At 38.6% G+C, this 20873-nt stretch overlaps 4 protein-coding genes across 4 annotated transcripts; 3 read left to right on the top strand and 1 right to left on the bottom strand.

The window, feature by feature from the left end:
- Nucleotides 1-258: 258 nt before the first annotated feature.
- BDF20DRAFT_846245 (uncharacterized protein) lies at nucleotides 259-5683 on the bottom strand. Its single transcript, XM_053079736.1, has 8 exons — nucleotides 5285-5683; nucleotides 5049-5176; nucleotides 4395-4985; nucleotides 3892-4280; nucleotides 1348-3832; nucleotides 910-1265; nucleotides 764-842; nucleotides 259-698 (listed from the first exon to the last, which is right to left on the bottom strand). Exons 1-8 carry the CDS (start codon nucleotides 5460-5462, stop codon nucleotides 579-581), a joined length of 4326 nt encoding a protein of 1441 aa, XP_052941017.1. The 5' UTR covers nucleotides 5463-5683; the 3' UTR covers nucleotides 259-578.
- Nucleotides 5684-8849, top strand: BDF20DRAFT_968041 (MCM2/3/5 family-domain-containing protein). The gene is made up of 5 exons (XM_053084992.1): nucleotides 5684-5866; nucleotides 5943-6064; nucleotides 6167-8149; nucleotides 8235-8297; nucleotides 8369-8849. The coding sequence occupies exons 1-5, from the start codon at nucleotides 5771-5773 to the stop codon at nucleotides 8571-8573; spliced, it is 2469 nt and encodes an 822-aa protein (XP_052941018.1). The 5' UTR covers nucleotides 5684-5770; the 3' UTR covers nucleotides 8574-8849.
- Nucleotides 8850-10137: 1288 nt separating this feature from the next.
- BDF20DRAFT_984371 (uncharacterized protein) lies at nucleotides 10138-14261 on the top strand (the record flags this gene model as incomplete). Its single annotated transcript, XM_053085174.1, has 10 exons — nucleotides 10138-10173; nucleotides 10388-10522; nucleotides 11015-11142; nucleotides 11210-11408; nucleotides 11493-11585; nucleotides 11655-11976; nucleotides 12054-12383; nucleotides 12446-12763; nucleotides 12847-12952; nucleotides 13013-14261. The coding sequence occupies 10 exons, from the start codon at nucleotides 10138-10140 to the stop codon at nucleotides 13980-13982; spliced, it is 2637 nt and encodes an 878-aa protein (XP_052941019.1). The 3' UTR covers nucleotides 13983-14261.
- On the top strand, nucleotides 14262-20873 carry BDF20DRAFT_846265 (Golgi CORVET complex core vacuolar protein 8-domain-containing protein). Its single transcript, XM_053079737.1, has 7 exons — nucleotides 14262-14863; nucleotides 14952-15415; nucleotides 15485-15612; nucleotides 15690-16110; nucleotides 16193-16758; nucleotides 16840-17274; nucleotides 17333-20873. Exons 1-7 carry the CDS (start codon nucleotides 14484-14486, stop codon nucleotides 20822-20824), a joined length of 5886 nt encoding a protein of 1961 aa, XP_052941020.1. The 5' UTR covers nucleotides 14262-14483; the 3' UTR covers nucleotides 20825-20873.

A 20873-nucleotide genomic window follows, 5' to 3' on the forward strand; every position in this document is an offset into this window, starting at 1 on the left:
GCGAATTGATTGACACAGACAAATAAGCCCACAATACAAGGATATAAGAGTTGAGGTTTAGACAAACATGTGAAAAACGTAACTTAGATCAGATACAGCCAAACAATAGAGTACTATTGCTCCACAAAATGACGTAGTATTGTCACTCTTTTCCCACTGACTAACTGTTCACTATTAATTATGGCATTAAATTCTGTCTATTTTTTTTTTTTTTAAGTTGATAGAGATACATGTTAATGATATGAAAAAAAAATCAATGACGGTAATTGTGAAGTGATCAAATGCCCGAAATGCCTCGTTCACAACATGCGCTCATTTGTACTACTGTCAGGATGTCTGTGTGTTTGAATTTAAACAACACATTTAATTTTGCAGGCTAAATTGCATGGTGTGTAATTCTAATCAATTGGCAAATCAAAAAATTATGGAATTGATATACAAAAATGTCATTATAATTTAACAACAATAAACAAGAATTAAAGGATATGAATAACTGTTATAAAGAATAGTAAAATGGAGACAGAGAAATGTCAGATATTATTCTAAAAAACAAGTGGTATTTTTGCAAAATGATTACTCTAAATAATAGCGGGAATAGTATGTGATGGTTGCTTTGTATGGAATTGCTGATGTTGTTGCTGATGCTGCTGAAGCTTCCTAGATTGCCTACGTTCAAGTTCGACTTTTTTCATGTATTTCTATATATAACCATGCGAATTTAGTATCAAAGGCTTTAACTAAATAACAAATCGGGCATACATACTTTGAATTCAAACGTTGGATCTGGCTGCACAAAAGGATGTAATAACAATTGCTCGGCGGTAGGCCGTTCCTCAGGGTTACTGAAAAGTAGAACAATTCAGTTAGCATTGTTACTCTTCCATTCTTGACTATTTTGCTTCTACTTACATAGTAAAACATTTTTCGAGAAAATCGCATACATCATCAGGAATACCTTCTGGTATAGGAGGCGCTTGGTATTTACCAAGACTGTATAATGCAGCTAACATATTCAAATCAAGCCATGGATGTTTTCCTGTCAACATTTCTATGACTGTACACCCTAAGCTCCAAATATCCACTTTAGCATTGTATTTCGTTCCTTTCACAACTTCAGGCGCCATCCAAAAGACTGTTCCTCTCATCACAGAGTTATTCGAATGAGGATCATACGCCTTATCTTGCCCACTTAGTTTAGATAATCCAAAATCTGTAATTTTACAAACACCATTCTGATCTAAAAGAATATTTCCGGCTTTGATATCCTATATAGAAGTAACATAATAGGTTCATTATATAAGTTATGCTGTTAGTTACATCTTACGAAATTGGGAAAAAAAAGTGTACCCTATGCAAAACATTGCGGCTGTGAAGATAAGCAACGCCCATTAGGATTTGTCGGGTGAAGAACCTGACCAAAGGCACTTCAAATTTTCCTGTCTTGGCCAAACAGGAGGCGATGCTACCGCCCGGCACGTACTCCAAAAAGATATTGATATATCCCTCTGCGTGATCCACATCATAACCTAAATATTGCACCACATACTCATTGTCCAAATCTTCCAGCAACGAAATTTCTCGATACAATGCGTCTTTCATATCATTTAATTGAGTGTTGCCGTAATCAGACTTAGTATTCGGTAAATCGACTTGTTTTACTGCAATCCATTCACCTGCTTCGACGTTTAAAGCGTGATACACACGTCCAAAAGAGCCTTTACCAATCAACTCACCACGAATCCATTGTAACTTTTTAGATTTAGGTGGTACTACGCCGCCACTATTTTGTTGTAGTGGTGATGATCGTACTTGTTGTTGTCCTTGTTCTAGCTCTGCTACTGTTGTGGATGCTGCTGTTTCATTTTCAGAATTTTGAGGGATAATAGGCTCAATTTTGTCTCCGGGCTTCACTTGTTCAACATTTCGATGCCACATTTTTGTACTTCGTCGTCGTATTAAATTGTTATTCGCACGTATGACGTTGACAGCATTGCGCCAATTACGATGGGCTTCGCGAGCCACGTTACGAATAGATTTTCTATGGCCTACCAGCTTTCTATTTGGCGGTAAACTGGTGACTATTGTAGGAGTTTCAGGCTCACTATTATAAATATTATTTCCGCCTCCTTCTCTACTATTGCTATTACCACCAGAATTGTTATCAGAGTGGGATGTTGCTGTAGAGGATTCATTTATGATAATTTCTTTGTCTAAATCATGACCGGGTAAGTATTTATCAATGTCTTTGTATAGACGATCTACAGAAGGACGCTCGGCCCAATTTTCTTCATCATTTATTGGATCCAAGGCAGAGCCACTATGAGAGGGTGAAGACAGGTTGGGTGAGTCGAGAATATTTTGATTATTCTCTTCTCCTCCTACGCTGCGGTTCGGAAGGGAATTTGTAATATCAATATGTAGTTTGGAAGCACTGTTACTACGGCTATGCATATGACGATGCATAATTGCAGGCTGCTTCTTTTCGTGCTGTTCTCTCGTTTCATCTTCCTCATCTGATGTTGTTGATGTTGACGAGATAGACAACTGCTCAATGCCATCTTTCAATTCAGGTGCACTAGCAACGCTTGAAGCTGAAGATAAGATATGCGATTCATCTTCATCAGTTTCAAATTGCACAATACGGTTTCTACTGACTGTGCCACTTTCATCATCCTTCTTCCGATTCATGCTAAGGCTGTCTATGCTTTGAGAAACGCTTGAAGAAGCGTCGCTTGTTTCCGATTTTAACGTAGGGGTATCTGAAGGGCCGGTTGTTGCCTTTACCGCTGAACCCTCGCCTTTGGTATGCTCTTTCGTTTCACGTTGCTGCTGTTTGGAAGGCGAGACCGCCCATAAAGAAACTGTCGACGTTTTACTACTATTACTACTACTACTACTTTCAGCGCGCGTCTGCTTTTCAAAGTGACCTTGTGTTTGTGGAGGAACAGCCCATAATGAAGGTTGGGGGGTAGAGGGAGTTGCACTTGACTTAATGCCCGCAGAAGAGGGAGGTACTGCCCATAGAGAAACTGGAGCTGCTTCATCTTTCAGTGTGGAAGAAGTTGAAGTTGTCATATGTTGATTTGAAGGCGAAACAGTCCAAAGAGAGACAGGCTTTGCATCCCCTATATGCTTCTTATCAGAATTATCAGCTGACGAGCATGGTTTTTGCTGCTGCGGTTTTGGTTCAACAGCCCACAAAGCCGGAGTGGGTGAATGAGCAAGTGATGCCGCAGGTTTTGATGGTGGTACAGCCCAAAGCGAAACAGGCGCATCTTTATCTAATTCTACCCTTGTTGCTACAGAATCTGATAATATGGCTGTCTTTGTATTTAATGTAGGGGCTACAAAGAGTGGTGCTGCTGATGAGTGATGTGTTTCATTTGGTGATTTGGTGGGTGCACATAACAAGGAGTTATCCGGTTGGCTTGATCTTTGCAGCGGCTCCTGATGTTGAGACGAGGGGGAATGAAGACTTTGAGATGGATCTTGAACGGCCCATGAATGCTGCGAGCTATCCATCAACTTTGCATCAGCTGCAAGTTGGTTAAAATCACGATTATCCGTTGAGGATGTACTACTACGATTTGATTTTGAAATACTTTTTATAGGCGAAAGCGTGCTACTACTGGCAGTAATATCAATAGATGCTTTACGCATATAACTGAGATTAGGAGCTTTTTCGTTATAAGTGTCGTTGCTTAGGCCTCTGCTACCATTAAGAGAGTCGACAACTGCAATTTGGCCTTTAAGATTTGTGTTTGCTGATCTGTCATTATCCTGTGATGAATTATTGAGAGTGTACTGATTATCTTGGTGGCTACTATAAGATCTACAAATGTATTAGTGCTCTTGACTCAAACGATCGACAACACTATGCTTAAGTAGTACCTTGCGCTATTGTTGTTCACAATAGGGGAGTATTGCTGGTGGTAATTATTGGCATTGTGATAGCCGTGATCATCTTTACTTATTATCGAGATGGGCCTGACTAAAATTCTATTCGTAGCACTATGGTCAGACATCTGACAAATATGCGATAATTCACTATCAGTCAAGGGTATATCGGTGTTTTTTCCATTTTCATGGAAGAATCTATAATTATCACATTTTCCTTCTAGCCCTAGCTTTCTGATAATTGAGTTTTTAATCAAACGTGGGTCGTGCATGCCTGTAACTTGTAAACTATGGAATGTATCTGAGTTTGTGGTGACATGAATAAATTGTTGTGGCTCCTGTGGAGGAGGAGGAGGAGGAGGGGTAATGTGAATTGTTTGATCCTACAATTGATACATGCATAACAATAATTCGGGAGTTAAAATAAAAGTTAAAATTAGACTTCCCTTTACTTTTTTGATTAAGAAAGGGGATATGTCAGTTTCTGGAAAACTTACACCATAAGACAGAGCTGTGTTTAAACCCATATTGTTCAAAGGATTGACCGTGGAACTTGTAGCGGCTGGCGTAGGTCGCCTTCTTGCAAGTTTCCATGAACCATCTGTAGTAGTAGAAGAGGACGTGGTCGTATTGCTGCTCATAGTGGATGCTGCTGAAGAGGAAAGTGGTAATTGATTACTATGTACAATTCTAGGACTTTTTGGACTAACAGGGAAATTAGAATGCTGGCTATGATGTTGATATATTCCAGACTGGCTATTTGCTATTGTATGGTTAAAATATGTAGGCTGCAAATTTGGATGGTGCTGATGGTGATGGTGACGCGCCGCTGATGCACCTGTTGCTGCTATGGTATTGTTGACATTAGCAGTGGACACGAAAGGTCGTTTTGGTATATTGAACGATTTCATCCAATCTAATACATGCTCATTATTTGAGGATTTTCTTTCTGGTATCAAGGGCGTAATATTTTCCGGTGAACTAACATATCTCTGTCCATTATTGCTTGACGAATTCGCAGTCAGATTATGGCGACTGACATTATAGTTGCTTCTTGTTTGTTGTGGGTTATTATGAGTCTCTTCTGGCTAAGGGATGGAAGAAAGTTGAGTTTTCCTCTTCTATCTAATAAACCTGTTGTCTAGACTTACTGCTTTCAAAGCTTTGATAGCATGGGCGAGTTTGCGCTTGTCAGAATATGAGAGCATCAGCTCATTCTGAAAAGTCATCAAATACGACATGTCTACATCAAGGAATGTCCTTCCGCAGATATTCCTTGCTACCAAGTTCAAGTAAAAATAAGGAGTCAACCACAAAGGTAAGTAAGTTCGAGCAAGAAGTAAAACTTCAGGGCGTATAAGTATTCAATCTCTATTCCTGTCTTTACCTTTAAAAACATCAATGACATTTCTATTAAACTCATTCACTTCTAGCCAGTGAATCACACGATCCATTGTCCAGTAATCGGTATTGTTGAAGTAGTGTGATTTGGGCATTTTGGAAGTACTATTCAAAGAAAGGGTGCACGAAGGAAAATGGGAATTATAGTATTGAGATTGATCCATTCAACGAACTCGCAACCCTTCACAGTGCCATAGCAGAAAACAAAATGAAAACGAATAAAAAAAAAGAAGGTAAATTCTAGATGGATCAGGTATACAGAACTTTCCTATTCCCTGCTGTCGTTGTCATGAGCGAGCCACAACGAGATCTTTCCGGCTCATGCTCAAGGCCTGCTGCTGTTATTGGATCAAGTCGCGATTTAATTCATTTTCAGCAATCGCGTCGTTTTGGTGTTTCCTGAAAAAATTTCTCCCCTTTTTTTCTTTTTTGTGATTTGTAAAAGAATCTTACAAAGCAAGATAACCACGACATGGCCGAAAGCAATAACAATCAATCACAAAATCCTTTAATGGATTCAGTTGCCATTGAAAAGGCCAATCTATTTTCAGAATTCCTTGAACGCGACGTATGTAGCTGAATTATTCAAAGATGTCTCGCTTGAACACTATTCTCATCAGTATTTCCTTTTCCACGTTGTTCAGGACCATGAACATGAAAAGGGTTCTTATAAGGATCAAATTCCACTTATGTTACAAAATGGACGACGCCGTATGGTTGTCAGTATTGATGCACTTCGTCAATTCAATGCTGACTTATGTAGTGCGTAAAGTAATCGTTTACAGTATGCCATTGTTCAAATGATACGAAAGAAACTCAACATACTCATACTCTACTATTCATCGACTTGTGTTCATGCTTCATATAGTCTTTTAAGCAGCCCTGCAGATTGCTTACCTGCTTTTGATTCAGCACTGAACAAAATAGTCAAAACAATCGCAGACCCGAGAGATTATAATGAAGACAGACCTTTCTACATCGCCTTCAAAGGAAGCTTTGGTTATAACCATGTTAATCCACGTACTTTAAGGTCAGCACATTTGGGTAAATTTGTCTGTATTGAAGGTATTGTTACTCGATGCTCTTTAGTCCGTCCCAAACTTGTAAAATCTGTGCATTACTGCGAAAAGACCAACAGCCACTACATGCGAGAATATCACGACGCTACAACGCCTGGCAACAGTTATATACCCAGCTCAGGAGCCGTCTATCCTACAACTGATGCTAACGGTAATCCTCTGATTACAGAGTTTGGTTACAGTACCTATCGTGATCACCAAACTTTGACCATCCAAGAAATGCCCGAGCGTGCACCAGCTGGTCAGCTTCCCCGTCCTGTGGATGTTATTTTAGACGATGATTTGGTTGATCGAGCCAAACCCGGCGACCGCGTATCTATTGTTGGTATTTACAGATCACTCGGCAACCGTAACGCTAAACAAACCAGCTCTGCATTCAAAACTGTTATAGTTTGTAACGAGATCAGTCTATTGAGTACCAAAGCTGGCGGTGGCATTGCTGCACCCAAAATCACTGATAAAGATATTGTCAACATTACGACATTAGCACGTAAGAAAGATTCTTTCAAAATACTTTCAAGATCATTAGCGCCCTCCATTTGGGGTCATGATTACATCAAGCAAGCTGTATTGATGATGTTATTGGGTGGTGTGGAGAAAAATTTGGAAAATGGTACTCACATCAGAGGTGATATTAATATGCTCATGGTTGGTGATCCCTCTACTGCCAAATCCCAAATGCTAAGATATGTATTGAATATTGCACCTCTCGCAATCGCCACCACTGGCCGTGGATCATCAGGCGTCGGTCTGACGGCTGCTGTCACTAGTGATAAGGAAACTGGCGAAAGACGTTTAGAAGCAGGCGCGATGGTGTTAGCTGATCGTGGTGTTGTTTGTATTGATGAATTTGATAAGATGGGTGAAAACGATCGTGTAGCCATTCATGAAGTAATGGAACAACAAACTGTCACTATTGCTAAGGCCGGTATTCATACTTCCCTTAACGCTAGATGCAGTGTCCTTGCTGCTGCCAATCCCGTTTACGGCATGTATGATTTAACCAAAGATCCTGCCAAAAACATCGCTCTCCCAGATTCTCTACTCTCTCGTTTTGATTTGCTATTTATTGTTACAGATACTATGGATGAAATCAGAGACAGAGAAATTTCTAGTCACGTATTGAAAATGCATCGATATGTAACACCAGGAGCAGAGGAAGGCGCTCCCGTAGTAGAAACAATAGACGTGGTGGGAGCTGACGATGAAGAGGATGAAGCAAACGCTGCTGACGATGAAGATGAAATATACGAAAAGTCTCATCCTGGCTTATCCAAAAATTCAGGCCGCCAGATGAGGGCTAGTAGAAAGAAAGATACAAAAATCTTGAAGACCAGCTTCCTGAGGAAATATATTTACTATGTGAAAAATACTGTTAAACCTGTACTGACACAGCGAGCCACTGATAGAATCATTAACGAATATGCATCCCTCAGAAATCAAGATGACGACGACCCAATGAGAAAAAAGACAGCACCGATTACAGCTCGTACTCTGGAGACACTGATTCGTCTTTCCACAGCTCATGCCAAAGCTAGACTAAGCACTGAAGTGCAAGATAGAGATGCGAAGGCCGCTGCCGATGTATTACGATATGCTATGTTCCAGGAGGTTGTCAAAGTTAAGAAGAATAACAAACGTAGAAAAACTGCTGCAATGGATACAGATGAGGAAGAAGAGGAAGAGACTGACGGAGAATCTGATGACGATTTGGACGAAGAGGCCCTTGCGGCGGCAGATGATAATGATGATATGATGGAAGACGTCGAAGGGTAAGAAAGAAAAAAAAAGATAAACAAGGAACTAATCGAGTGTCGTTAGCAAGATTCTCACAAGTATTTTACCATTATGGAGTAGATTTAGTGCCCCTATTGATGTGGACATGACGGAAGACGATTCCGCAGATATTCTGCCACGCAGGTAACTTGAAAGCGTGTAATATATCATTGTTAGTCAAAAGCTAATCTTCTCGCTTCATGAATCACTTTCAGATTTGAGATATTCAAAGAAAAAATGGCTCGTGTCATGAATAATGTAGAAAGCATTCAGATTGACCAACTTATTCCAGCCGTCAATCAAGAAATGAATAGAGTAGATGCATTCACCAGAGCCGAAACAATTAGTGCCTTGAAAAGAATGTCAGCTGATAACCAAGTGTATTATAACGAGGAAGACGGCAACATTTACAGAATCTAGTCGTGATCTTCAGCAAGAAAAACTCATGTATACATACATGGTGTTGTCTTTTATTGTATTTAGTACTTCTTTTATAATCCTTCCATTAATTTCATTATTTTTTTCCCATGTAAACTCGCACCCCAAACCGTTGTCTTTCATTTCTTTTCTGTTATAAAAAATAGATGCATTAATTCTCCCTTTTGTTTTACTTGTATATTTGTCTAAATCTACCGCACTGTACTAAGCGTCATGTTAAGAAGCCTTAAGCACCATAGATTTTTCGTAGCACATCACCAACCCATGTATTGACTAATAAGAGTACAAGAATTTTGTGATTTTCAAAAAACCGCCAGTTATGAGGACTTCTTAGGATTTTTCTAGTCTTTGTCCCTTTCAGATTATATCATTCTCGATTTAGGACATACATCTGGTTTATAAGAGTATGTACAATGAAAAAGTGAGAGGTACATCTTATTTATTTCTGGACAGAAACTGGTCCATTAACCTGGTGATACAAGTGTCAAACTTTTTGTATTTTTTGAGTCTTAATTATTAGTCGAGAACTTAAGCAAGGGAAGATGTTATCCTGGCAGATCCATAGTGATTGCAGCTACATCTACAATCCAATATCTATAGATCACCAGTTGTGTAGCTCAAATATTGTAGGAATGATTATAGATGTTAGCTAGGAAGAGTTATTCGTGCATGGTGCTCTTAATAGCATAAACAGTTGTTATTGAGTTTCTAGTTTCCAACTATGCTCTTTTTCCAAAAAGGGGAGTCGTATTGTAACAGCATTTTTTGATAGTTTAATCAATATATCCTACGAGTACATATATCAATACTACTATATACCTAAACGTGATATAGCTATAGATAACATCAGTAAGATATATTTCATGGTAATAACCTGTTAGATCCTTATTGGAATTAGCTAATCTCGCATAGTAATTATCTTTAATTCTGTATTACTTTTCTTATCGTTTATTGTAAATTTGATCAGAAGTCCAATTGTTTGCGATCGAATACACCGATTACCGATGGGGTACGAAGATTTGAGCAGTGCTCATATCCAAGATCAACGTTATTTTCGTGAGACGTTGTGAGTTGTTTACTTTTGCAATTTTAAAAGGCAAGTTAAAGCGCCACAAATATAATGAATGAAGAGAAAATGTCTGATAAATTGCTGAGGCATATAATGCCATACTTGACACAATACAGCTTTGCTAGTTATTCTAAACGACAAAACACTCAAATCAATAATAAACAATTTGAAGTTAAAAGCATCATTTTCAATCCAATTTAATTTATTTCAAAAGGACAAATATGTAGACTTAAAGGAACAGTCATTTTAGCTTGGTGCCGTTCTTACTATAATGTAACAATTAAGTGGCTATTCAAGAGAAATCTAATTGCAGTTAGAAGGTCAAGAAAGGCATAGATTTTATCGTCAAAATAGACGAAGACTGACAGCACACAAAAATCAAACGCTTGTAAAGCTCGTAATAATGCAAAGCCTCAGCTGCAAATAATAGTTTAAAAGAAAAGATATTAGCTTTTCAATGCAAAATTGAATCCATATATGTGCTATAACACGATATTTCTTGGCTTCAAGAAAGTAAAACAGATTTTTCTACATGTCTCCCGAAAAAATATCGCTGTTGAAAAGCCAGCTTTACAGATTCTAAAGCTTCAAAGCATTTCAAGCATTCGCATGCAGCAGAAACCAATTTGTAAGAAGATAATGGCTACTTGATGTCAAAAAAAGAAAGGTCTGCTAACGTAATCAAACCTGTGAAGGGAATTGAGCTTAAGCGTATACGTACTGATAGAGCCAAAAACTTCAAATAATTTGTGACAATGCAATAAGGCTTGTTACTGTTCGGATCACATATCATCAGTACGAACATCAAACGAGCCTTTGGGTTGTATTAAATGAGCAATATAAACCGTTTTACATCACCAAGGTATGTTTAGTTTGAAACAAAATAGAGACCAATAATGGAAGGGTGGGTCTACAACGAGATCCGTCAAGAAGAAAACGACAATTTTCATGTTTGAAGGTTACTTCAGAACGGTTTAATTTTGCAATACAGCCCTATAAAAAGTAAAAAATGGGTTGCAAGCTGTCGCACGTACAATTTGAGTAACGTCCATTGTGTGTCATTGTCCTACTATCACAAGGGGTGTAGCGAGCGATCCCTTTAATTTTTCTCCATTGTTCATGCAATATATTTTCGAACCGTCTTCTTTTGCTTTTCGTATACAACATACTCCTACGTAACAGCAGGCTGACTATCAGTGTCGTAATGTACAATGGCTTCAGCTACCCTTAGAAAAGTCTACAAGACAAAAAATAATACAATAGAAAAAGAAGAAGTAGGGTCACATTTCAACGACTGGCTTAAGTGGGGATTTTAATAAGTTAAAGCACACTCTGCTATCCTATTTTTATTTAGTTAGAACTTACAGGACAAGATAAAGCTTTACATGACTTAGTGATTGCGCCTTCAAGCCAAATCGATGATATTACAAAAAATTTGATCATCAGAGATACTGAATACATCATAGAATACTTAAAGCAAAGGTATACTCATCTGCAATTTTAAAGCTGGATTGTTCTCTTTGCCTATTATTGACTTGCTTAAGAAAAGAATAAATTTAGAACAGAAATATGTGGATGATGTTTCATTATTGACGAAGAATATACAGAATTGTTGCGTGCCGAATGAGCATAATTTGGTTCAACAGACCTTTATGAATTTTGTTGAATTAGAAACTGAAAATAGAGTATATAAAGAGCAATATATTCAGAGATTGAAAGAACAGAGAGACATATTGATGAAGTTTCGAGTATGCAGTCAAAATAAGGAAATGATAACGGCGTATCTATAGCTCACTTTTTTCCATATTTTGGGCTCCTTATATGCTGTATAGAACGAACAACAACGGCTATATGATAAGAATCGAGCTTGGATGAACCAACTGAATGCTGAATATATTATGACAAGACTAGATAAATTACCTAAGGTAAGCTAAATGCTCAAAAAAGCATTGTTTGGACCTTGAACAGCTCATAAGGTTTTGTTTTATGCACAGGCATACGAAATTTATACACGAAAATGGAATGAAATTGAGGCACTCAGCAATACTACAGTATCATCGCCTATGATTACATTGTCAACTCCAATCATGCCGAACTTTTATTCTTTACCGGTCAATAACAATAACAATAATATCACAAACACCAATAATACGCATAATAGTATTCTCAGCGTTTCTACCTTTAAAGATGAAAATGTAGAGCAAAGTAGTAGTAAAAAAATAGAAAGATTCATGAAGAAGCACCTGAATAAGGTCGAAGATCCGGCAAAGCAAAATCTAAAATTAGCGAAATTGAAAGTAGAATTAAACGAAGCAGGTAATGTTTGGACAATGTTAAGTGTATACGTTTAAGTTCACTCAATGCTGATTTATCGACAACAATAAATTTCACAGATACTAATTATCGTAACGTTGTACGCGATATAAATACAATGGCACTAAAGCTGGATGCTACCAATTATCATATTTTACTAAATGTGCAATCGGGCTTGAAAGAACGGTCCGAAAGAGTAAAGATCATGCTACAGAATGTAATAAAGGCAGACACTAAGCAGTTACAGAAACGACAGCAATCTATTTTAACCTTCTTGGAAAATTCAGTTTACCGAGTGGATGTTGATAAGGAGTCTCAAAGCTTCAATAAACGATCTATTGACGTTTTGAGCAAGCTTCCCAAGCCGCCCACGATTTATTACCGAAATCACCATGTAGGCATTTGCAAAGGTAAAATTATTCTTTTGACTCTAGTACGGAAAAAGCTCTAAACCTGTTTATAATCGCCGTAGATCTAATTTTTGGCACATCACTCACTGACTATGCACAGTTGAAAGGTATATCTCCACCTTTATTGATTACTAAGTGCATTACCGCTATTGAGCGTCTGGGTGGGATGGAGAAAGAAGGAATTTATAGAGTCTCTGGGAAACATAGCAATCTGGAGAAAATTAAGCATGCATTTGAAATGGATGAAGAAGCAGCCCAGATCGGTCATAATGGTGTGCCTGAGGATGTGTTCAGTATAGCATCCATTATAAAAATATTTTTGAGAGAGCTTAAAACACCCTTATTCCCATTCAAGCTGGCCGATCGACTTGCTTATTCACGTATGATAGAAGAGATACTTTTCACTTGAATAAGATCGCATGCCATAGTAACTTTGCACTTAAATCTTCATTCTCGTCCTTAGAGATACCTGATCAAGAGTTACGGTTAATGAATTTATTGACAAGGCTACTCAAGTTAGCCAATGCCAACTATGATACTCTAAAAGCTTTGATATACCATTTATCAAAGTAAGTAAACTAATTTATGTTCATTAAACAAGTATACCGAAGTGACTAACCTCTTATCAGACTACAAGCTTGCGTAGAAAAGAACAAAATGACTATCAGTAACCTAACACTCATCTTCACACCTGCTATTTTTCAGGATCTAAATAACGCACAGAATTCTCCTGGTGAATGGGCCAAAGACTGCGTTTTAGAGGACTTGATCAATAATTACCAAGTTATATTTGCCAACAAAGATCTTCATAATAATTCTGCTATTACAGGTGCTATTGATTACGGCTTCGAGCAATATCGCTCGACAAAAGAAGACGGTCATACAAATGAAGCTCACAGAAGAAACTCCAATCGTTATGCTTTGCCTATACAGTCGCCCGAGAGTGTTTCAGATATAACGTCCCTGCATGATGAGCAGCCTGAATATTCATTAGTTACTCACGAAGAGGGAGAAGAGGGAGAGAACAGCTTCAACGCTAATAACGATATGATTACAGGCAACATTCAGAAATGTGATAACGAATCCCATTGGGAAGACAACAAAATGAACACTGAATATCCACAGAAGCCTGCAAAGAGTTTAGCAGACAACACTATTTTATCGAAAGCAGCTAAAAGCAACTTGGACAAAAAGAAATATCAAAGTCATTTCAAACTGAAGGGATTAAGGGTTGATACAACCTATACTACAGAAAGTAAAAGCAAGAGACAACCAGAAGCGGTAGATCATTATATTCCTGCTGTTAAGAGTGCAATCGTTCCCTCACACGACTGGCTTTCTTTAGATCCTGCAGAGCATGTATTTCGTCCGATACCCACAAATTTGCGCCGGTCTGCCACTACTGGAAAAAAGGCCTTATCTAAGCGCAATAAAGCAGCAGGGATCCCTCCGTCAGATATACCAAGCGTACCTACATTAAACCGTAATATTTATTCCTCTTCATTCGATACTACTACTACATCTAACAATAATCCTCATGATACCTCCAATACCAATGCTGGTAATATTGTGAAAGCTTCGTTAATGACTATACCTTAGAATAAACTTTGAAACACTTTGCAAAGATCAGGGACACAGGAGATGAAACTATTTATAACCTGACCTTATCAGTAAGTTTTGCTGCTTTCAAAGTTGACTGTGCGCTTCAATGATGCAAGTTACACAAAGCATGTTGAATGCTTCTGTTGATAGTATTGTGCCCCGCGTTGCACTTTTCGACTCAAATTCTGTTACTGTAGGCAAGTATTTAGAATATGGCAATTTTTTAGTGCCGTGGTGCTCTATGAATCATGGATCTCCCCTTTCCTTACTCGTCTTCTTCTCCTCCCCTTCTTCTTTTCTTATTTGTAACTCCTTCTCTTTTTTTTTCCTGCCAAAACTTTAAACTAATTTTCTGCATTATACATTTTGGGGCAAAACATACAACATTACTGAGAAGAAACAGTTACAGAGAAGGATAAATAGAAAGATATAGAGTAATTTGTAATTGATATATGTAATTTTCTTGCTTTCACGGGGGTACAATTGAAATTTTTTAAAATGGACCAAAACCAACCTTCCTCATCACAGAATGAAAGCAGAAAGTCTCTATTCGAGAGCGATGTCGATAACAATAACATTTTATCGACGCCTACAGTAGAACCCAGCGTCAGTACTAGCACATCAAAGTTTCGGAGAGACTACGATACACTCTTGAGGGAAGTACTTGAAGATACTTCTAAAGACGATGTCGAACAAGCCAATGACAAGGATGCATTTTTTGACAATATCGACATTGACGTTAATGCAGCAACAGCTGAATTACCCGAAGATTTGAGAGCAGCTTTAGAAGATCGCGCTTTAGCAGATAAATATTTAGCCAACTTGAAAAACTTTATGAGCCACAGGAGATCTCAATCTTTCAATTCCGAATATTCCACGTAAATCCAAAATAGTACTGCAGCAATATTACAGGAAAACATGAGAGACTATTTTGATTCTTATGAAAAGCTACATTTTTCTATTTAGTCCCAATACCCCAATGCAACCGTCATTTTCCAATCACTCACTATTATCACCACACTCCATCACTGATAATCCAATACAAAAGTCTCGGCATCAACCATTAGACCCTCTGATGAAAGTTTTGAGTGCTATACCTTATCATACACGGCTCATCAATGGAGTGTCTTCATTGACAACCTTGGAACAGAAGTTTCATGCACTTCGAATTCCCGAGTTGGATTTGCCTGCCGCGTCGGATTCTGTGATTCAAACGAGGCTTAACGGACTTTATAAAATCAGGGATGATCTGTTTATTCATCTCAATGGTGGCCCGTTAGGCAATAACACTGCTAACGCGTCTTCTTTATCACCGTCAACACCCGCAATCGGAATAGGAGCAATTAGTGATTTTAAAAAGCAAGAAATTTTGGATTTACTGGATGAAACCACGAAGGAAATCGGCCTTTATGAGGAATTTCTAAAAAAAGGTTAGGATAACAATATGAAGAAAGAAGGAACGCAATGGTCTAGTTCAATCTAATACTGTATCAAAATAGCAAACTATTTATCTTTGGAGAGCATTTTACATGAGGCCTCTGATAATGATGATGATGATGATGATGATGATGACAAGGAGAGCTTATCAGAAACCATTAATGAAACTGGCTCCAGTTTAATTCATTTTGTAAGGCACCTAGTATGATTTTGACATTGATCTATGTAATAGAAAAGAAAAACTGATTTGTTTTTGCCGAATAATAGGATACCTCATCTGACTTATCGAAATACTCAACAAGAACGCCATCTTTTAATTTAAGCTTTTCAGCAAGAAATCAAACATTCTTAAGCAGCCCGCCCCTTACTGATCAGATGCTAAGGCAAAAAATGGAGTTATCACCATCCATTTCACGCCAGTCATCGCTTACAGATTTGAATCTCGATAAAGAGTTGCAAACTCAGAGAGAAGCCAACAATAATGTCTCTGAGACTTGGGAAGCGTTTAAATGGACACCGCTCATCAAAATCTCAGATCAAATTTATTCAGAAGAAGTGAAAAGGGAACATGGGCTAGTTACTGTCATAACAGTTAGTGGCTTAATAGCAATCGGAACTACACGTAGCTTAGTGTTTGTTTACAATTATTCACAGAATCTGAAGTGTATCCTTGGTGATACATCTCGTGGTAAATAGATGATCCCATAAATATCAAAATTCTGTACGTGTAGCATCAACTTTATTCACGTATGTATCATTGAACCATCTAGCACTAGAATTAGGCTCAGTTACTTCATTAGCTGTGTCTGCAGATCATACGACAATAGCATGTGGTCATTCTGAGGGGTATATTCTTGTATGGGATATCAAAAAACCAGCAAACCCTATACGTACCATCGATCCTATTTCTGCCAATCAAGTGGCGGGTGTACTATCCGCTTTGGCGCCACAGCAACAAATGCCACGCAAAGAAGGTCATGTAAAAGGCGCATCTATCTTGCACATTGGATTTGTAGGGGTCAAGAGATCAGAAATTGTATCCGGAGATGACCAAGGTATGGCGTTTTATCACTCATTATACAAAGTTCTCATGGTCAATGCAGTAGACACCACTCGTATTTTGGGACGTTATCAGAATTTGTCATTGACCCCAGAGATTCAAAGGGCTCAAAACTTATCAGCACAAGCTAAAACTTCAAATACAAGTGGTCGACCATCCATTTCACCTAAGCCCAGAAAACCTAGTACAGTATTTGTTATGCAACCATTACCATTAGGGCAGATCGCTCATCCTGCAGAAAACTTTGGTCTGGTAGCTTTACTAACGCCCTACAAGGTAATACCAAATACTCCATGCGTGCTGTTAACCTTTATTGAGGGCTTTACATTCTGAACACTTTATTGTTTACGTATGCAGATGATTATTGTCGGATTAAAGCCTACGCCACAGACAATGTATAAATTCTTGAAGCCGAAGATACCTTTACTGCAGCATTTGGAACAAAGCGACGATTTGAAAAGCGATAACGTACACTTACTAGCAGAGTCAATTTCGGGATGTATATCGTGGCTGCCCGCAACTAAAGTCATCGAGAAGGGATACAAGGAGATGGTTAAGGGTAAAGATACATCAATACGAGCATCCGATCCAATGCTTGCATTTTCTTGGGGAAAACAACTCTTCATCTTACGTGTACTTGTGGAAAATGAAGGAAAGGCTACTACTGCCAAGGGAAAGGTGCGGTCCATACCAGGACCAAATAACAAAAAAGGCCGTGCACTTGACTTTGTCAAAATAAGCGATTGGGAATGCGCAGAATCAATTGTAGGGATTCAATGGATTAACAGACAGGTATTTCGAATACGCTTGACATCAACGCTCAGAACACTTTCATAATACTATATTCTAGATTCTAGTTCTTTTTACTGCCAATGAAGAGATGATCCTTTTTGATCCAAAAAATATGATCGCTACCGAACATACAAGCATTCGGACAAAGCATTTGGTATATCATGACTGGTTCAACAACCCATTGAAGGAGATGCTCATAAAAAATAGCAACGTTAATGAAGAGGAAGAAAACAGTGTCAGAAAGTATGATAAAAATATTGAAATGGCTTATTTTGGATCAATTAAATGTTATAAAGGAAAGCTATTCTTACTTGGCACGGATCAAATCTTCGTGGGTACACTTTTGTCTTGGGCTGACCGAATACTAGCACTTGTCCAAACAGGTGATTTTTTGGAAAGTATTTCGCTTGCTACCGCATTTTATAATGGGGTCGGTGTTCAAACTGTTATAGGTTTACCAGAAGATGAGAAAGCACGAAAAGCCGTTGTAGGCGAGCGTTTAATGGAACTACTGTCAGCATCCCTCAATTATACCTTTTCAATGAAGCAAAATCATGATGGTATGACCGACGAAGAAGTTGCCGGTGGAGAAACTGTCTTAGTTCAGAATCTTGCTCGTGCCTGCATTGAAGCTTGCCTCAGTATGAACAATACTGAATTATTGTTTGACATCATTTATGAGCGCTATTTTGCAGAATATAATGCAGAAGGCATTTTCCTTGAAGTCCTAGCGCCTTCGATCACAGCTGACAGAATACCTGACGTTCCACCCTCGGTTATGAAGGACCTCGTCGACCATTATAGTCGAAAGCGCCTTTTGGACGAGCTCGAACAAGTGATATGGCATGTTAATCCTCAAAACCTCGATATTAACCAAGTAGTAAGTATGTGCCACAGAGAAGGCATGTATGAGGCAATGATGTACGTATGGAACAAGAGTATGCACGACTATGTAAGCCCTCTCGTTGAAATGTTGAAAGTAATAAGAACAGTGCTTCGAAACGAGAGCAAAGAATACACTGATATACAGCAAAATGCTGACAAGCTATTCGATTACCTCAAGCTTATATTAACCGGAAGATCTTTTCCTGATGGTGCCCCTATGTCAAACGCTGATGAGGCAAGTGATGCACGAAGTGCTCTCTATTCGTTCGTGTTTTCTGGACGGTGTGTGGTATGGCCTCCTGTCGGTGGGAAACTTATTCTTACAGCAGATGAAGAGGAAGGTGTATCAGAACCTACCTATCCTTATCTACGGCTACTACTGCGATTCAATACAAAGAAGTTCCTTCAAGCGATGGAGGTTTCCTTTGAAGACCCTTGGCTAAATGGTGGAGAAGATATTCTCAGTTCACGTTTTGAAGATGAAGTTCCTGGCAAAGTCATCTCACGTCAAATTATAGTAAATACATTGTTGGACGTCATGGGAGGAGGCTTGACAGGAAATGGATTGCCATTACCTCCACCACGACCAAAACAATCCTTCTCAGCCTCTACAGTAACCTCTTATAGTACTAACCGACAAGCGCCCAATTTGCATTTCGACATACCATCCTCTTCCTCCTCCTCTGTTTTTAGCGACCCGAACAGCCCACCATCCTCAGCCTATGATTACTTATCCAACGAGAATATTATCCTGCTCTATATTTTTATAGCATCGAATTTACACATGTATACCACCTTTATTTTGCTACCTCCAAAGACGTTAAACAAAATTCTAGTGCGGCTTGCAGAAGATCATGACCCTGATACCCGTGCTGCACGTGAACAAGCTGTTCAAAAGCTATTAACCGTTTACACACCTGCGAACGAAGAACATGTAGTACGTTTATTTGAAGAAGCTGGATTTTGGAAAGTCTTAGAAGATATCTATCGACGTGATAAAAAATATGGCAAATTGGTAGAAGCTTATTTGAAGGATGATGACCGACGGAAATTTGTATTTGACTGTGTTGAATCCTTACTTAGTACTTCGAGCGAGTTAAATACTCAACAAAAGGAAGAAGTGATACGTTTCTTTTTAGTACGGATTTCTCAGATTGTCGAAATTGATGGACAAAAAGCAGCGTATATCGTACAGAATTATATAAATGGTGAACATGGCAATATTATCCATCGATTAGAAGAAGACCAGGAATTTGACGACGAAGAGGATGAACATTACTCCACAGCAGACAAGTTGATATTCTCTTATCTGAAAGGACTAATAGAGCCTACAGAAGAACAGGAGAAGAGATTAAAGGACGACGAGGTTCACCGACAATTTTATAAAGGAACTCAATTTTCGCACGTAGACAGTTCCATCATAGAACGTTATGTAGAACTTCTTTGTCGGTTTGATCCTTCCGGTGTTTATAATTATCTCAATACAAGATTGGATGAATCAGTTTCTCTTACAAAACTACACCAAATTTGCGAGAAGTACAATGTTGTAGATGCAGTTGTATGGATTATGGAGAAAAGTGGAGATGTAACAGGCGCGTTAGAAAAAATGCTTAATGTAGCCAGGGGGAAAAATGCCACAATATTACGAGTTGTGAACAGCCACCAGTCGAATAGCTCGGTATGGACTTTTGAAGACCACAATACGATCAATTCCTGTTTAATAGGATTGAATGGTGTACTACGTGTGAGTATAGGTTTATGTGAGAATAGTGGCAAAGCAGTGACCCCCAATCAAACGAATCAATGTGATTTAGATGAGCTGCCTGAGCTGAGTCGAGAAGGGGAAGACAGTTCAACTGCAGATGAATCAACAGGGGCGAACGATGATATCTTTACTTCTGACCACATTGATGAAACAGAGACATTATGGTTCCGTCTACTAGACGCTTACGTAGAAGGGTCAATTGATATATACAATGTATTCGGTGGCCAATTACATAATAAGAATATATCAGAATTCACAGAAATTCAGCAGAGGATCACCTCTGCTTACAAATCCTTTGTCCAGTCAATTTTAACATCACTTCTATTGTCCACATCGCAAGTCTCTTTGCCCCGCTTACTATTAAGGCTCATCCATTCACAAGCTAATGGTGAAACTACATTTGCAGATTTTAGGGATATCTTCTTGAGCATGTTGGACACTTACAAATATGAGGGCAAGCTATTAGAATTGACCAACCGACTATTTGACCAAGATTTATTCGGAACTTTACACGATCTTGTAGCAAAGCGTGAAAGAGGCTGGAGACCCAGTAGAACCGTATGTGAAAGCTGCGGTGAAAGTATTCTGAACATTTCCTTACTACAGCCTTCGTTAGCGTGGGGATTTGATGACGAAAATGACAAGGAACTGGCAGGACGCGAAGAGGTACATTCAAAGGAATATATTTTGTTCCATTGTGGGCATATCTTCCACAAGCAATGCTTAAATGCTCAACTTGGGGAGGTGACAGAAGAATGTAGTGTTTGTCAATACGGCAACCCACAAGCAGAAGTATTAGACTCAAGAACAAATGGCGTTTTATCACCAATTACACCAGACATAAATACTATATCTATTTCTGCCAAAAACCACAAAGGCAAAGGAAAAGCAATAGCTTAATTTAATGAATTACCTAATTTATGTTTGTACATTGTTAAATAAACCGAAT

Source organism: Mycotypha africana, assembly GCF_025528875.1.
Source record: "Mycotypha africana strain NRRL 2978 chromosome Unknown BDF20scaffold_1, whole genome shotgun sequence".
Lineage (NCBI taxonomy): Eukaryota > Fungi > Mucoromycota > Mucoromycetes > Mucorales > Mycotyphaceae > Mycotypha > Mycotypha africana.

Excerpts from the sequence above, each read along its gene's own strand:
- BDF20DRAFT_968041 (XM_053084992.1), top strand. The coding sequence starts at position 5,771 with ATGGCCGAAAGCAATAACAATCAATCACAAAATCCTTTAATGGATTCA. Across the intron at positions 8,150-8,234 it reads ATGATGGAAGACGTCGAAGG|ATTTAGTGCCCCTATTGATG; the intron begins GTAAGAAAGAAA and ends ATTATGGAGTAG. Across the intron at positions 8,298-8,368 it reads GCAGATATTCTGCCACGCAG|ATTTGAGATATTCAAAGAAA; the intron begins GTAACTTGAAAG and ends AATCACTTTCAG.
- BDF20DRAFT_846265 (XM_053079737.1), top strand. The coding sequence starts at position 14,484 with ATGGACCAAAACCAACCTTCCTCATCACAGAATGAAAGCAGAAAGTCT. Across the intron at positions 15,416-15,484 it reads TGAGGAATTTCTAAAAAAAG|CAAACTATTTATCTTTGGAG; the intron begins GTTAGGATAACA and ends GTATCAAAATAG. Across the intron at positions 16,111-16,192 it reads CCTTGGTGATACATCTCGTG|CACTAGAATTAGGCTCAGTT; the intron begins GTAAATAGATGA and ends TGAACCATCTAG.
- BDF20DRAFT_846245 (XM_053079736.1), bottom strand. The coding sequence starts at position 5,462 with ATGGATCAATCTCAATACTATAATTCCCATTTTCCTTCGTGCACCCTT. Across the intron at positions 4,986-5,048 it reads CTATCAAAGCTTTGAAAGCA|CCAGAAGAGACTCATAATAA; the intron begins GTAAGTCTAGAC and ends TCCATCCCTTAG. Across the intron at positions 843-909 it reads CTCGAAAAATGTTTTACTAT|TAACCCTGAGGAACGGCCTA; the intron begins GTAAGTAGAAGC and ends TCTACTTTTCAG.